Below are 16,996 nucleotides of genomic sequence, written 5' to 3'. Positions count from 1 at the left end.
ATACAAAAAGTATTCAAGATAGGGACTGTCCAGGCAACGGGAGAAGATTAGAGGACTGTCTTTACATATAGTAACTCAACTTCTCCAAAAGGATCACAGGACACAAATAGACGAGACCACCTTGATTCCAAAGTAATTGTTTTATGGTGACTTAAAGAAAGACAAATCCATAAAGATCAATTATACAGAAGGTGGACAAAAACATCTTCTACGGGTAGATCTGCAACACCAAGCCATAACTGTCATTGCTGGGAAGACACTCAGCATTCAGAAGGGGTTAGGAGAAGACATCCCCAAATCAGATAGGTTTGATTTAACTGCAGATACTGACATCAATACAGTCAACCCAAGGGCCAACTCTGGGTCTGTGCCACACATAGCTTCTCCCTCAGCCAAGAGAGAACAATAAAAGAGAACAATTCTCCACAGTAAACCAAGACCACAGCAGAAGGACAAGAAAGGAACTATTACATCCTTTGGGAAATGGCAAACACCGTCTAGGCTCAGGGTTCTTCCAGAGGACACTCTGACACTCCCAATGTGTGTCTCCGAACACTGAAATCCCCATTCCAGTGTCCCCCTGACACCGACTCCAGCCACACACAGAGGAGGGTCCACACATATACAACCCTGAAAGCTGGAATCAGCAACACCGATTTCTGCAGCATCTGTCTCTGGTCCGCGGCACTTCACTTACCTGGAGCAGTTTTGTAGCATGATGTTCGGGAGGGCAGTGATGGGGCATTCTTTGCCTTGGGGCTCTGGGTACTCTGCAAGACTTGTCTCTGCCTCTTCAGCTCCTCTTCCCTTTCTTGGGCTGCTCGGATCTCTTCTTCGATCATGGACAAAGTCCGCTGCTTCCTGGACCTCAGCTTGAAGGGCCCAACCATCACATCGGACTCTTGAGTGGCCAGGAGTGAGGCTGTGCTTCTCAACTCAGCTGCCTCTGAGTACTTGCTGAAGTAGCTCCCTTCCAGTCTGGTCTCCTCCATGTTTATCGGGCCACTGGTCTGCACTGCCGGCAGTGGCTGGGAGGGCCCCTTTTCCCTGAGCGCCCTGTCTTCAGTAGGCAGAATCTTTGGCAATACATCCCTTTTCTCTTGAACAGGGGAGGACACCTGAGGCGGTTCAAACATGCTCTGCGGCTTCTCTGAGCTGGAAGCCCCAGTTCCAGCTTCCTCCAGACTTGCTTGAGGTTCCTGCTGTTCTACTCCACCCTTGTTGGTTTCAGACACCGCTCTGTCCACTTGCTCGGCTATGGCTTGTTGAATGGCATTCTGCACCAGGAGACCAGCCTGATATTCCAAGGGGTCATCAACCGACGGAGAGTCTCCCAGCGTGGACGAAGGGGAATAGAAACCATGATCACTGAATGACTTGGAGACACCTTCTCCTCGGCCCTCTGAGGGGTTGTCAGTTTGGGGAGTCTGGGGCAGAGAAAAATCAGCCAGCAAATTTTCCTGGAGGGCATTGGTTGTCTCATTGGAGGCCCCACTGTCACTGATGTTGTCCATGCTGAAGTCATTGGACAGGGTCTCCAGGACGGTGGTATCCTGGGACCTCACCGACAGCTCATCCAAGCCAGAGTCAAGTTCCTCTTGAGTCAAAGAGACATTGACTGACCTTGAAAACTGATCCAAAATCCCAGGTTCGTCATCCTTGACCACGGTGAGGACAGCCCGGGCACTTGTAAACTCGCCGTCCTCTGCCCACAGTTTGGATAAGGGCCCGCGTTTGGAGGGCTCACTGTACGGCCCTTCCTTCCCCTGAGGAACTGTGCTGCCCTGGCCCCCTCCCCCAGAAGACTGGCTCTCCAGGGCACAGTGGGCTTTCTGTCCCTTGGCTGCTGAGGAGTCTTCGGGAGGTCCCCCGACAGAAGCTGGTCTCGAGATGGTCAGTGTCTTGTCTGAGCTGACTGGCCCCAGAGGTCTGTAGAAGGGCTTGATGGAGAAGAGCCTGGGTGTACTCTGGCCCTTGGCCACCGTTTGCCTGGAATTCTCCATCAGCTGGAACTGTTTGCGAGCCGCGGAGAAGTCTATCTGCTCCGTGACGATGTCCTCCTTTGCGCTGTCAGTCGCGCTGGAACGTTCTGGAGAGGACGCAGGGGCCGTGCAGGGCTGCGGTGAGGCCTGCTGCTGCCGTATCAGCAGCTGCTCTTGCTGCGCCCTCCTCTCCTTGCGCTCCTTGTACTTTTTGTGCGACTCCAGATGTTCCTCGTTCAGCTGCTCCTCAATGGTCTTCTCCTGCGGAGGGTTCCACCATTTGGCGGCGATGCCAGGATTCTTTTTCACGGCCTGACTCCGGATGAGTTCTCGCCTCTCCTTTTCCAGCTCCAGCATCTCTTCTGAAGGCCTCACTTTCCTGACGCAGTACTGTTCCTTCTCACTCTCGTCGTCCTCAAAGAGCTTGGAGGGCTTCTTGTCCTCGTGGAAGGCACGCAGCTCGAACTTGGCTTCCTTCTTCAGCGTGGTGAGCGTGAACTCTCCATCTCGGGAGGAACACCGCGAGCTGGTGGAGGAGCTGGGGCTCACGGGCACCTGCAGGCTGTTCCCCAGCAGGTCTCTGGGCTGGTCGGGGGGGTGGCCGTTGGCTCCTTCACCCTCTGCCATGGTGTCAGAGGTGCTCTGATGGAGCTCAAGGGGAGGGGGAGCCTGCCTGCCAGCCACTCTCTCGGTGGGTTCCGGCTGGACGGCCGTGTGGGCAGGTGGGCTTGGGCTGCCCAACAAGATGGCTGCTCCAGGCTCTGGGGAAGACGTGCCGTTGTAGGTTCCGTCCACAGCAGAATCGCAGCAGCTGGCCTCCAGCACCTCGTCTAGATATCGGATCTCTCTGGCCACGTCATTATCCAGAGATTCATGGTGATCAGCGAGGAGGCCATTGTGGGGGGATGAGTAGAAAGGGGAGGGGTGGTCCATGGAATGTGGAGTCGAGGTGATTCCGGGAACACTCTTACATTCTGCAACAGAGAACTCAATTTCCATGTTTTTGTGATCTGGGGGAAGAGAGCTGGTGGCAGGCTCCAGGGGATTGCCACTACAGTTGTCTCTCTCGTTTTTTAGCCGGATATCATCCTCGGAAAGCTCGGGAGCCTTCTGGAAAAAAGAGAAAACAGAAGTCAGGGTTAGAGACCACATCGCTTATGGATATGAACTTCAGACATTAGCTGATAACTGGAAGGAAAATTGAAACCACAATGACAGGATCTTTTGAATAGAAGTTTCTCTTCTAAAAAATCCTTTATATATTCATTTTGTTGCAGTAATGGGTACCTAAACCTTCTCAATTTTACAGATTCCATTTTGTTTACCTGGTGTCCAGAGAACTTTCAATAAATGCTAGTCCCATTTTTACATTTAAAATTAAATTAGGGGGACTTCCCTGGTGGTCCAGTGGGTAAGACTCCGCGCTCCCAATGCAGGGAGCCTGGGTTCTATCCCTGCTTGGGGAACTAGATCACACACGCATGCCGCAACTAAGATGTCTGCATGCCGCAACTAAAGATCCCGCATGCCGCAACTAAACATGCCGCAACAAAGATCCCGAGTGCCGTGACTAAGACCCAGTGCAGCCTAAATAAATAATAAATAAATATTTTTTTTAAAAAGTAAATTAGGATTTGGATCATCTGATGACATTGCTCAAATAATTTCTAAAGTGGAAGAGATTATATAGCAATTGTATCAGAATTTTTCAAAAAATTCCATAGCAAATGTCTGCAGAAATGTAACAGAACTATTTGTATGTCCCCAACTATAAAAAGAAGGTCGTTTGGCAGGAACAAATCTTGAAAACATGATTCTCAGCCAGATGTAATGCAATTATTCTGTAGACAGGAAACTTTTTGAAAAATTTTTCCAAAATAAAATATTGGAAAACAGTAGATCTCTTCAACGGCCCCTTAAGAGCTTCAGTGCCACACTGCCATGGCTGTAATTGACCATGTGCGTTATAAACACAGAACCAAAGCCACTGACCACACAGTTCTGTTCTCAAAACAATGCTCCTTGGTTAAGGAGTGAAAAGCTAGTGGATGGTGGCCCCTCCTATCTAGTTCCTAAAATGCTTTGTATGTGACAGCTCCAATTTTGTGTTTAAATAAAAAAACTACATTTTCTTAATGTTTTTAAATGCATCATATTTTTCATCAGTTATCAATCCCATGTCACTTTATTTGGCATTAGTTAAGATTAATTTTCAAACTCTAGGATTTTTTTTTTTTTTTTCATACCAAAGGACTCCGGTTTGTCTCAGATAATTCAGCGGTAGTTGTGAGCTTAATTTGAGTTCCCCTCAAGGATTTCACTAACACTTTTATCAGCTGTGTTTCAAGTCTCAGGTCTATAGGGTGCCTGGTATTATTGACTTAACACAATGCAAAATTGCAATACGGTATAATTTTCCTTTATTTAAATTTAAACATTGTTAAAGGCTTAGAACATAATATTAAAACACCACCTTAGGATGATTCTCAGGGGATTAATTTAAAAATCCTTTCAAGGAAAGTGAACAGTTATGGATTTGTTCATACTATCTAGAAAAATGTGGAAGTTCATGCTATGTGCTCTGCATTGCTGTCAGAATGTTGAAAAACTCTCATGGTCATCCATAAACTGGAAGGTTACCCATGAACTGGGGGTTTCCATCACTGTGTTTCCCACATTCCTCTTTAGACTTAAAATCAATCAAGTAATATAAATTCCTTCCTTAGAAATAGGCAACAATAATGAATATTACTTCTTTGTCAGCACCTCCTGGTCTCAAAGGATCTTCCAGCCTTGATCTGGTCTTTGTCAAAGTCTGGTAGTTACTATTTATAACCTCCACTATCTTTATTTTGTTTTTACTTCATTTTTGACCACTGTTAACTAGTGGCTCTTTTGTCTTTAGAATGAACTAAAGAGGCATGGCAAAAATGTTGCTACTGTCCTTTAAAAAAAGTTAACTAAACTTTCTTTTGGTAAGGAGATTCAGTAACTTCAGTAACTTCTATGTCATTCAAGAATTACAGGAAATATGAATGCCTAAAACTTACTGGCTGCCATTCAGTCCTCAAGAAAACCTAGGTCAAAATTAGCTTACCCCATGGAAAGTTATTAATGGAATAAGCTGACCAACAAAAAGAGACACGGTATTGCTATGGTGAAGTCAGACTACTGAACCCCCCCCCCCCCAACCCCCGGCCTCATTTGGCCAATGACTCTCTGCTAATATTCTTCATGGGAATAATAGAGCTTTCCTTCTATCTCCTTTGGCTCTTTTTTGGGGGGAGGGGGGGTGGAATAGGAAAATAGTAGGAAGCTGCTGAGATTGAAATATGGTTAAAAATCATCGCTCTACTGAAATGGAAAACACTTTACAATAGTTGACATGAGAGGAAAGAGGGCAATGTAACGTTAAAAGAAGCTAAAAGGCAAATAATTCTATAGATCATTTAGTCATTGATTCATTCATTAAATATGCAGGAGGCTTGTTCTGTAGGGCATGGCGTAATTAACGGCAACAATAAATTCCAGGAGACAACACCCTTTTTCCTCACAAAAACTGGATTTCCCATACTTCCTAGGAAGCTTTAAGTCTATTTTGGGGTTTACTTAGTCTGGTCAGGTGAAGCGAAAAACTTGCCTATGTGAATGTCTTGCTGCTGATCACAGAGATTGGAGGAACTGAGCCTATCCACAGCGTCCCCGAGAACACTCTGTCAGCATTGTCCCTTTCTCCTGGATGCTTCACTGTCCCAGTGTTGGACGAGGGAGGAGCTGATGCCCTACGGCTTTTTTTTTTTTTTTTTTTTTTAAGAACTGAAGAAACTGTATCAACTTTTTCCAAGGATACTTTCTGAACTAGCAACAACTGTCCCAATTCAAAAGTTTAAATATCTGAGAACAGCATTTGACAGTGCATTTTTGCAGTGTCAAGAAAACTAACTTTATCCTTGAGTCAGAAATGGAGTTGTGTCTGCGATGTGTCAAATATTTTAAAAATGCTAATTACAGGCAAAGTTTGGAGTCCCAGTGTAATCTGAGGTGATTCCTTTCCAATACCTTAAAAAAAAAAAAAAATCTAGACACTGGAGGGTATAAACAGGAAAGAGGCTCTCCTTCCTGTTAGTTACGTGGGGCCCCAGCTCCTTTCCACTAATTCAGAAAATTGTTACTGAGACTCGGTTCCATCGATCTCAGGGAGCTGCAGCTCTAAACCCTAATCAGGGTACAAGTCCTTAAAGAGATAAACAACTCCGCATTGCTGATTTACAGTCCTGCCTCAGAGTTCCTGAGTTTTTGTAAAGTTAGGGAACAAGTATAACCAACGAGCAAATTCCTGAGTTCTGTCTCAGCAGGAAGAATTTACCTTTGTGCAGGATGGCCTGATGTGATCAAAGCCGCTGTAACTATACCAGGCGAATGAAAGTGGGCTGGGATCCCCACCGTGCGAGGATCTGGCAAGAGCTTGCGTTTGACGTCATTAAATGATGTCATGTTTAAACTAACAAATACTTATTGCTCCCTTTGAAGATAAGAAAGACCAGAATTTTCTCCGTGTTTCAGATAAGGTAAGCTTGATTCCAGATTCAGACAAAATGCACATTCATTAAATGGATTTTTAAGTCTTTTCTGAAATAGACTAGGCCCCAATGCAAAAAGCAGGAAGATATGAAAGAACCACCAAACTGGGTTTTCAAAGGTCAGAGAAAAACCAGGGTGCTAAGGGGCGGGTGGGGAGATCCTTGGATGACCCCAGCTAACCCTCCAGGTGGAGCCCTAACAATCTGGCATGTAATACCTGCCGGCCTCCTGGCTTCCCAGAATAGCTAACAGCTGGTCAGGATGTCTACCATTTACTTTAAAATACTCAAGCAGACACAATGTAAGATAGCTGTGTGTGTCTGAAATTAGTTTAAATTACATTCCAGGAGCAGACAGCCATCCTAATCCGGAGTATATACTCCAAGAGTGTTCGGCCAGGATCTAATCAGAAATCCCACCTTCCACAGGTGCCTGCCTACCTCCTAGAGTTTAGCTCTAACTCCCAAGGGCCCCTGAGGCTTTTGCTAATTGGCATAATTAAGGTAAGAATAAAAGGTTCAGAGAACTCGAGAGACTTCCCAGGGTCCCCTGGCTAGTAAGTGGCACAGCCAGGACTTGAAGGCCAGTTCTTCCTAATTCTATCCCAGTATCTCAAAAGGTATTCTTGATGACTGGAAGCTTCCAGAACGACAAGGGAAGTCTTAAGAAGGTGGATGGATCTGAAGAGCATTTACTCGGCTTTCTGGCTGATGGTCTGCACACTTCAATCTCCAGAAGTCACGTAAGAGTCACAATTTGGCCTCAGAAGTCAAGGACCCCTTTCCCCTCCTTGTTCAGAATGGACAAGAGACAGACTCCCTGGAGACCTGGTTTCAGTTCCTACCTTCTGCTCTACCTGCAGGACCCCCCAGCTAGAAATGGAGGTGCTGGCCTCTGGCTCATTCTGGGAATTTGGCCTCTGAAGGGGGTCCTCTTCTTCCTCTGATGACACCCCAGAGGCAAAATACTAAATCTCACATCCCAGTCGTGGCAATGGACGAGGCTGCAACTCCTCCGCAGCACCAGGGTCAGCAGCACAGGTGGGATTCTAGAAGCCTGTTTGATTTGCCCAGAAAACACATGAGGGCCCTGACGCCTGGCCGGCTTAGGTCATGGACGGCAGTGTGCTCTATCTTCCCCGGGTACCTGGGCCTGCAGCTGGGTGCACCAAGCATGGAAAGAACTTGAAGGAAATGCGTTTTCCTTAGCAGGTCTGGCTGGGCCCAGGGGGACTCCAGAAAGGTGTCCTTCGCTACAAGGTCAAGCGAGAAGCAGAAGCTTCTGCTCACTTCACGTGTCTGCTGTTTGCCTCTTCCCTACCTCCCTACCCTGCTCTTGACAATGTCTGTCACCAGCTTCCCAGTCTCCTAGCCTAAATGCACCGTGTGACCCAAATTATTCAAACATCAGGCGCCTGCTGCACGAGCAGGTTTCTCTGCTCTGAATAACCCAGATTACTTCCTACTAAAGCCACAATATTTAAATTAGAAATGCGTTTCCCTGGGTAGTAGGTGACCTGACCCTTTAATCCAGTTATTTTTAAGTTCCACCAAAAATACAAACTCATTCTTGGCCTAGGAACAGGGGCATGGCTCTGAAAGAAAACGTCCTTGTAGCTGTCAAACCAGAGGGTATCTCTGTTTTTCTTTCTTGTCCTCCCTCTCTTTCCTAAGTCGAGTTTTTAGGGCACAACTGCTGTGTTCCACGGGCCACGCATGGCTGTCTCTAGGAAGGTTCATGCAGGAATCTTTACTTTCTGGCTGAAGTTTCCATCATGAAGGCAAATGGGAGGAGAGGGTGCAACCTGACCGGGGGATGATCCTTAGACACCTGCAACATGCCCGCACGGGTCTGCTGAATTTCACCAGCCTTGGAGGGACGGGGTAAAGCCACAGTCGGGAGGTCTGGGCGAGACGGACTCCCCAGACCAAGGGAACCCGAGGAGTGTGGAAAAGGAGCACAGAGGCTGAAAAGGTCAAAGCGCATTCCTGCAAGGAGAGGCGTGTCCTGAGAACCTGTAGAGTGACAAAGCCCTGTGCCGGGGGCCATGGGAGGTCCCTAGGACTCTGGGGTGGTCCCCACACTGCAGCAAGGAACTTACAGCCTTGGAAGGAGAGAAGACAGAGTCACATAAAGATAGCATAGAGCACAGGCAGACAGACTGCTACAACAGTAATTGGAGAGAAATTTCCCAGCCTGTTGAGGGTGGCAGATGGTGTAGGCTGAAAAGACTGTATGAAGGTGGCTGGGAGCACCAGCGTTCCTCAGCAGCTGGCCTGTGGCTCCCCTCCCACCCCACCCCTACTAGAGAAGCCGCTGGGACTCTGAGTGGTCCCTTCCACCCACCCCTGCGAAGGCACAGAGAGTGGGAATGTCTGAGGATGGCTTGCTTCCTTTGTTGCGCTTCGGGCCTCTGGGCCAGGAAGTGGAGGGGAGTGACCCCAGTGATAACCTGGGCCACATTCCAGTCCCAGGCAGAATTTCCTTCCCACTCCCCAGCAGAGCTTCTTCCGGCCCGGAGAACCAACGGCTGGTGTTGATCGTGGGAAGCCGGGAGGCGGGCCACTCCCCAAGGAGGCCAGAGACCCTTCCTGGCTGATGAGAGGCAGACCTAAAACCCCCAGCACTCTGGGGTAGTTAAAGCTAAAATTAGACCAGACGGGCTCAGGGATAATGACACGACCCTCAATAAAGGGGGATAACGCTAACAACATCTCTGGGGTTTCCTTCCTCCTGCCATGAAGCCATTACCACTAAATGTGACTCAGACGGTTCTAAAAAGAGCTTCCTGGGCTTCCCTGGTGGTGCAGTGGCTGGGAGTCCGCCTGCCAATGAAGGGGAAAACGGGTTCGCGCCCTGGTCCGGGAGGGTCCCACATGCCACGGAGCAACTAAGCAACTAAGGAGTCATCAGAGTGGATGGAGCCCAGGCAGTAGTTGTGCGCCACAACTACTGAGCCTGCACTCTAGAGCCGGCGAGCCACAACTGCTGAGCCCGTGAGCCACGACTACTGAAGCCCGCACACCTAGAGCCCGTGGTTCACACAAGAGAAGCCACCGCAACGAGAAGCCCGTGCACCGCAGCGAAGAGTAGCCCCCGCTCGCCTCAACTAGAGAGAGCCCGCGAGCAGCAACGAAGACCCAACGCAGCCAAAAATAAAATAAATTTTAAAAAAAGATTATTAAAAAAAAAAAAAGTTGAAAAAGAGCTTCCTGTTCTTCTTACAGGCCCAGCCCTTCTTTCTGAGAGCTTCTATGGTATTGGTCAACACAGCAATCACCCTCCTGCCATTCTCTCTGGCTTAGGCCTCAGGTACAGGCTTGCTGACGATGGGATGAAAACACTTCTGGAACCCCCTTCCACTGGAAACAAGGCTGGCCTATGTCTTGACTCACTCACGATCCTGGTGAAGAAGTGGTCCCTTTGCAACATAAGGGAGTCTCCCCAGCACCACAGCCTGCCCTATTAATAGCATCCGCTGAAAAGTCAGTGGCTCAGATGTGAGGCTGCACGTGTGGAAATGTGAAGGTGTGGTTTGATGAACACATTTACAGCTTAGGCTCTCTCTGAAAGAAACTAAAGAGGGTGTGTGTGATGGAGGTGTGATGGGAGGAGGGTGTGTGTGATGGAGGTGTGATGGGAGGAGGCGAGGAAGGAAGCTGTTGCCTTTTCTGCAGCCACTGGTGAAAAGCTTGTTTCTTTCAGTCACTTGGAGATCCATTCCCTACCAAAGGGATTGAGAACCACTGGGAGATTTCAGGGTTTCCCCTAGATGAGGAGAGATGCCTCATTTCAGCTCCAAGAAAGGCAAGTTTCGCTTCTTCCTCGATGCAATACACCCCATGCTCTATCAAGGAGTCCTAAGATGCTCTTCCCACCAAACGCCCTTTTCACTGTGAAGCTATTTTACAGGACAGTCCCCACCTCCAGAATAAACCAAGGTCAAGGCCACAGAGGGAACTCTGGCTCCCGCAGCCTGAAATTTCTGGGTAACTGATTCTGCTGAAAGCAAAAGCAAGCCTGGCTTCAGTTCTTTGTAACTTAGCTGTGTCCTTCTTGGTTTTAAAATAGTTCGGGATCTTGGATTCATGCCTGGACAACCAGTAATGGCAGAGAGCAAAAGCTGGGCTCCACCGTGGACCTGGGGAAAATCCGCTGTGTGGAGGCAGAGCCAGGAGAAAAGAGAAAACCGTGCCAGAGGCTTTTGAGATTAACTCTTTGTCCACAGATGAGTCTGTATTAGGAACAGAGCTGGCGAGCTTCTCTTCCTATGGCCCTGGGTCCCACAGGAGACAGGCACACACGTTCCCCCAGAAGCCCCAGGCCACTCTGTGAACGTGGCAAGTTCTACAACAAAGGCTTGTAGATTAACTACATACAAGGTGATAACAAGAAAACCCGTCACCAGAACAGCTACGTCACTCGGTTCTGCTGCGGAAAAGCACACACACACACACACACACACACACACACACACTCTCATGCACCATCTTCAAAGCATTATCTGGCAAAGGTGATGTGTGCATCTTTGCATCTTTGCCTGCACTGTACGTGTGGTGGGGAGCTCCCGCTCTGCCCTTCAGCGTGAAAGCTGGGAGTCTGGCAAGATTAGCAAGAAGAGAAGCAAGTGTCCAGTCTGAGCCCAGCTGCCCGCTCTCTCTCCAGCAGGAAAGGCGTCCACAGTGTAGCCCCGAAGTCCCCACTCTGAGTCCCTCCTCCACAAAGACTCTGGCCTCACAAGGGAACCCTCTCCTTCCAGATTAGAAAGCAAAGGACCATAAGCTAGGTCAGCAGACTCGGCTTACCCTGCCCGGAGTGCCCACTTCACATGTCCCCGGTCAGAACTGCCTCTCTTTTTCCAGGCAGTATCCTTGCGCCCCGGCTCAAGCTGGACAAATTCCTTCTGAGCCTCCTGACAGAAGACTGTGAAGTCACAGCTGGCCCTCCTTTTGCTCTCTCAAAGGCCATTCACACAAAGAAGGACTTTAACCCCCTTCAAAGAGACCTGGCCCCTCCCCCCAGCTGGCCCGAGCCTGGAGGGCAGCAGCCGGCCGGCCAGAAGCAGCTCTCGTTCGCGCCTGGCGCCCAGGGCTGCGTGGGCAGGTGGGAGCTTAGTGGTGCTGAGATGAACCAGTTAGGGCTGTCTTCTTGGAAAGTCAGAGATGGGCCTTGGGCAGGCAGGGAATTAATATCCTGGTGATGCTAAAGGCAGCAAAAAAAAACCTGACGGATCCCGAAGATCCAGTTAAATGGACTTCATCCAGTTAAATGAACTTTTCAGGACAGCTTCTATATGTGTGTGTAAAATAGGACAGCTTCTATATGTGTGTGTAAAATAATAAATGCTCACTGTAGAAAATTTGGAAAATAAGTTATTCATCCACTCTGCACACAGAGGAAAGCAGTTAATGGTTTACTGCATTCATGCAGTCTCCTTTTTGGAAATATGTATTTAATAGAGTTGAGACCACAGTATATGCAATTTGTAGCCAACTTTTTTTCACTTCACATTATCTCACAAGCACTTTTTATGTCCTTTAATGGTGGTGGTCAGATATATTTTAAATGGTTACATTGTGTCCCACGCTGAAGTGGGACAGAATTTGAAGACAGGGATGAGTGCTCTAATTTCAAGGAATCTCTGGGGGAAGTGGCTCTTCCTTTCTCAGGGCTAACTAGTATCTTCTGCCACAAAGAAAACAGACCCACATGGGCCCTGGGGAGACATAAATGCCACAGATATATCCCTCACTCTTTCGCCATAGAATCAGACCCCCAGCACCACACACCAAGGCTCATGGCGTGTTAATGACTGGTTCCCCTCGCTGCCCCACGGTGGATGAGGCTCCACCCACCTGGTCCCCCAGAACTCTGGGTTGACCTGGAAAGTCTGGGGCATAATTTAGGATTTTGGCTGAATGGAAAGCCTATCAGAATTGCAGGGCCATGCAGAACTCATTTTCTTCAGTAAAATTTTAGAAAGGACAAGGAGAACTGAGATTCACAGTAAACGGAATAGAAAGAAGAGGACAAATGCCAACCATGGTCCTGTGGGGCAATCTATTTGGGGTCAGTTTGGGACCAGTTTGTCCTGGTGAAGCAGGCGAGCAGCTCAAAGACGGTGGCAGCCCAGCATCACAGACCCCCTGTGACTCTCCCGGAAACACAAGTCTGGGAAGGAGTCATCAGAGTGGATGGAGCCCAGGTAGGCTCTTTGGAAAAGGAAGTTAAATGTATACTATACTTTACAACTATTTACAACATCCAAGCGACATTTTTAATGAGCTGAAATTTATTTAGAAATATCCAGGAGTTTCTCAGTGACTGGGTGATACCAAGTCACCAAGGAGCACTAAGGAAACTCTGAAGTTACTCTGCCCTTTGGAATAATCGGAATGTTCTGCTGTAGGGCCAAAGGCATTTCAAGATGCTACTTAACGGTCTAAAGTAAAATGAGGAGGGGAAATCACACACCCAGGGTGGCATTGCTCTGCTCAGGAATGACAAAGTGAGCAGGGTCCTCCATGAAGAGGTGCTTTCAAGCCAAGAGGCAAGAGTGGTACCCAGGACCTGCTACATAATCACACCTGCCCCTCTGCCCCCATGAGCAGGTGTGTAAAAACTTGTTTAAATCTGCCCTGTTCGCAAAAGAGGAAATTGTATGTGCCCTTAAAGTACTATTATCTAAGCAATAGGCACACTTCTGACTGGAGTCTGAGGTGTCACGGTTTACTACACATATGCGCACACACACACCTATACATACGTGCACGTTGTTAGGAGGTGAGTTGGGTTCCCCCCCATCCCAACTTCATAAGTTGAAGTCCTAACACACAGTACCTCAAAAGGTGACCCTGTTTGGAGATAAGGTCTCTGCAGAGGTAATCAAGTCAAGTGATGTCATTTGGGTGGGTCCTAATCCAATGTGACTAATGTCCTTATAAAAAGAGGAGATTTAGACACAGAGGCGTACCTAGAAGGAACGTGAAAAGGCAGAGAGAGAAGTCAGGGGTCCGTCAGCCAAGAAGAGGGGCTGGAACGTCCCTTCCTACGGCCCTCGGACGGAGCCAACTCCACCAACGACACCTTGGTTTGACACGTCTCGTTTCCAAACCGTGCGACAATAAATTTCTGTTGCTTAAGCCACCCAATTTGTGGGACGCTGCCACGGCAGGCCTAGCAAACCAATGCACACGCTCACACGTACACACGGACACACACACGTGCACACACACATATGCATACTCATCACTCATATTCGTACGCACACGCCCCCCTCCCTCCGGCTGCAAAAATATGACGGAATTAGGAAAAACGCTCTGTGGCAAAGTCACAGTGACTTGCTCCAGAACAGTGGTTTATCCTCAGAGGCAGAGGGAGAAATTCAACTGGTAAGCTAGACAGAGGCTGCAAAAGCACGAACTGAGCCACCTGCATTGGCTGGCGGGGGGGGGGTGGGGGGGGGGTCTCCCTACGGGCAGGAGCAGAGCGGAATCCAGCAGCACCTACACGTCGAGGCTCCGCATCCATCCTCCTCCCTCTTGGCTCTGCGCTTGGGGTGGTTTTTCGGAGTTTACGAAAACAGCTGTGTACTGCCAGTTTAATTCTCTGGCTGCTGTAGCCTGATCTGCTTTAGTTTCTGAGGGTGCCTTGCACTGGGAGAAAGGAAGTCATTTGGAAACTTGCTTGGCTGGGAAGCAAAGTGCAGTTTGTGAGGACCTAGCAGCTGGGGTGGGAAGGTCATCAACGCTACTATGATCATCCCTCAGTGAAGGTCCACTGCCCGCCTCCTGGGGGCCACTCTGGGTCACACACCTTCACATACCTTCTCTCTGTGCTCCTTTCACCAGCTGCAAGGTGGGGATTCTCACCCATTCCACCGAGGGGTGGGCCCCGGCCTAAGCAGCCTCCTCAGGGTCACACAGCTGGTCAGGAACAGAGGTCTGGCTGGAGGCCAGGAATCCCACCCACAGGGCAGGGCTCTGTCCCTGGAAGGCATCCTGGGCAGTTCAGGACAGAGCAGATCCAGGAAGTATGCGAAGGATCAAAAGGGAAAAATTAAAAAGCAAATGCCAGGCAGCAACAGACTGTCTGTGAAACACATGTGCCTGCTTCTCCATGACCCTGGGAAGGCCAGGCTTTTTTTTTTTCTGGGTCTTAGTTTTCTGGTCTGTAAAATAAGAGAGCCAAAGCAGGTGAACCCCCCAAATGCACCTCCCTTCTGCTCCTGACCTCTGTCGTTCTGTGATGTTAGCATGAACCTTGGGCAGAGGTGAAGCCCAGGTTAGTTCTGAGTCTGGTAACGACGTGGGCAGAGTTGAGAAAAAGCCAGCCAGCAAATGGGGACAGCTGCTTCCTTTGAAACTGCTTGATACTTTTGCCAAGAGAGATTTCAAGGGTTCCGGGAAGGAACTCCACTCCGTCTTAGACATTCCCCTTGTCAGAACTTTATCTCTTTAGTTGAAGGAGTTTATTGTGCTAAATGGAGCCATCCCATGTATGTACCATTAGCGTGATAGAATGTTCCAAAATGGATCTGCTGAGATCACAAGGAACTAGATGCAAGCAGGCAAGGTGGAGGGACTGGCTTCAAAAATGGTCCTACCCAGCCCGCTGCCTGGACCTGTAAAGAGGGGAGGGGTGGGATCAGCACAGGGTAGCTCCCTCTCCACGCTTCTCGGGGCCCAGGGAAGGTGGAGGTTTGCAGCTTTTCAAACTGCTCCGAGACCTAACTCAAGGAACACACTGAAGGCAGCTTGGGCCTTGGCACCCCCAGAGGTCCTTTCTAAGTGACCATGATGGCCACTTCCTCCTCCCCAGGCTGCCCGCTCCCCCATTACCTTTCAGGTAGGTCCCTCCTCCAAGTCCCACCTCCAAGTCCCAGGCTCCACATCTCGGCATGGAGACAGGTCTTTAAAGCAATTTGTGCTTAGATGTGAATGTGATGGGAATATTGACAATTTAAAATAGGAGCTTGTTTACCTGAAAGAATCTCTAATTGGAGTGAAGTGTGGGAAACTAAGACATAACCAGCCCTTAATGTATTGAGGGAAAATGGATGAGAAGGGAAGAGAATAGTGACTTCCCTTAAAAGGCTGCAGGAAATCTAGACTCAGCAGCACCTCCCAGGTGCTCAGGACCCTGAAAGCCAAAGAGCAGGGATGGGAAGAACACACAAGGATGTTTGGACCACCCAGCTATGTCACACACCACAATCGCATTTATTCCTGTAAGAAACATGATTCTACAGAAAGAGAAATTGTTCACCAACTTCCAAGCCCTTCCCTTCCCACTGCACCCTGCAGTCTCCCAGTGTACCCTCTGCCTCTGATACTGCTCACAAAGAAGGCTTTAGAAGGGAGGAGAATCTGTAATCGTAATATATGGTATGCTTCATTCCAGAACCAGATGAAGCTGGTGGTGATCTTGTAAGGGAAAGGGTCTGATTGCCAATACAGGGCCCCGATGCAGGGCCTGATACGCACCCCATTTCCGCTCTGAGTCTGTTGTGGGTCCCTCCATCAAGGATCATAGACTCAAAAGGTCCCTCTGCTTGCTACCTCAGGCACTATACCCTTATCTTCTGCAGGAATATTGGTGCCATTATGGTGCTTCATGGACACAAAGCTTTAAGAAATGCACTGATTGCAATCTTGCCTAGAACAGTAAAAACCTGCCGGCAATGAAAATGTGTAGTCATAAAAATCAGCACCTGAAAACTGCAATTTGCTGAACTGATGGAATGCTATGCAACCTTTAGAAAGCATATTTTCAAAATTGCATGGCAACCTGGAATGATGCTATATTAATATATTGTGTATACAGGGGTACAGAGTTCCGGTTAAGAATGGGCTTTGGTATCCAACAGACCTGGACCTCTCCCTCTCTGTAAAAAGGATATAAAACTACTTCTATTATAGCGAGCTGATGTGAAGTACAATGACCAGTAGGGGGATTTGTCCTACAGTAAAAGGACTCAGTAATGGTGGCTAAAATAGAAATAAACAGAATATATTTGTAACTCATATCACAAAGGTTAATATTCATGATATATATAGAACTCTTACAAACCAGTAGGAAAAAGACCAACAAACCAAACACAAAAATGGACAAAAGACATGGAAAACAGTTGACACACACAAAATATATAAATAATTCTTAGACATACAAAAAGATTCCCAATCCCACCCATATAAAAGAAAAGCAAAACTAAATTATGAGATAAGTTTTCCACCAAGAAAATTAGTTATCAGAATGGGAGGAAAGAGGTACCCTCATCCAGCTCCATGAAGTTGCATGGCAATTAGGCATATGTATCCAACTTTAAAATATGCAATGTCTTTGACCCAGTAATTCCACTTCCAAGAATTTATTCTCAGGTATAGTGGCATGTGTATAAAATGAACTATATCCAAAGGTCTCTAATGCCGCAC

General features: G+C 48.1%; 1 protein-coding gene across 14 annotated transcripts in view; it reads right to left on the bottom strand.

The window, feature by feature from the left end:
* Positions 1 to 16,996, bottom strand: part of PALM2AKAP2 (PALM2 and AKAP2 fusion) — a 624,626-nt gene that overhangs the window by 30,217 nt on the left and 577,413 nt on the right. For all 14 annotated transcript variants that reach the window (XM_059925270.1, XM_059925268.1, XM_059925271.1 and 11 more), the window contains one exon: positions 698 to 3,092. In XM_059925270.1, coding sequence (XP_059781253.1) covers positions 698 to 3,092 — 2,395 coding nt within the window. The remainder of the gene's footprint in view (positions 1 to 697; positions 3,093 to 16,996) is intronic.

This window comes from Balaenoptera ricei, chromosome 6 (assembly GCF_028023285.1).
Source record: "Balaenoptera ricei isolate mBalRic1 chromosome 6, mBalRic1.hap2, whole genome shotgun sequence".
In the NCBI taxonomy this organism is placed as follows: Eukaryota; Metazoa; Chordata; class Mammalia; order Artiodactyla; family Balaenopteridae; genus Balaenoptera; species Balaenoptera ricei.
The sequence above is the reverse complement of the archived record's forward strand: the minus strand, read 5'-3'. Positions and strand labels throughout refer to the sequence as shown.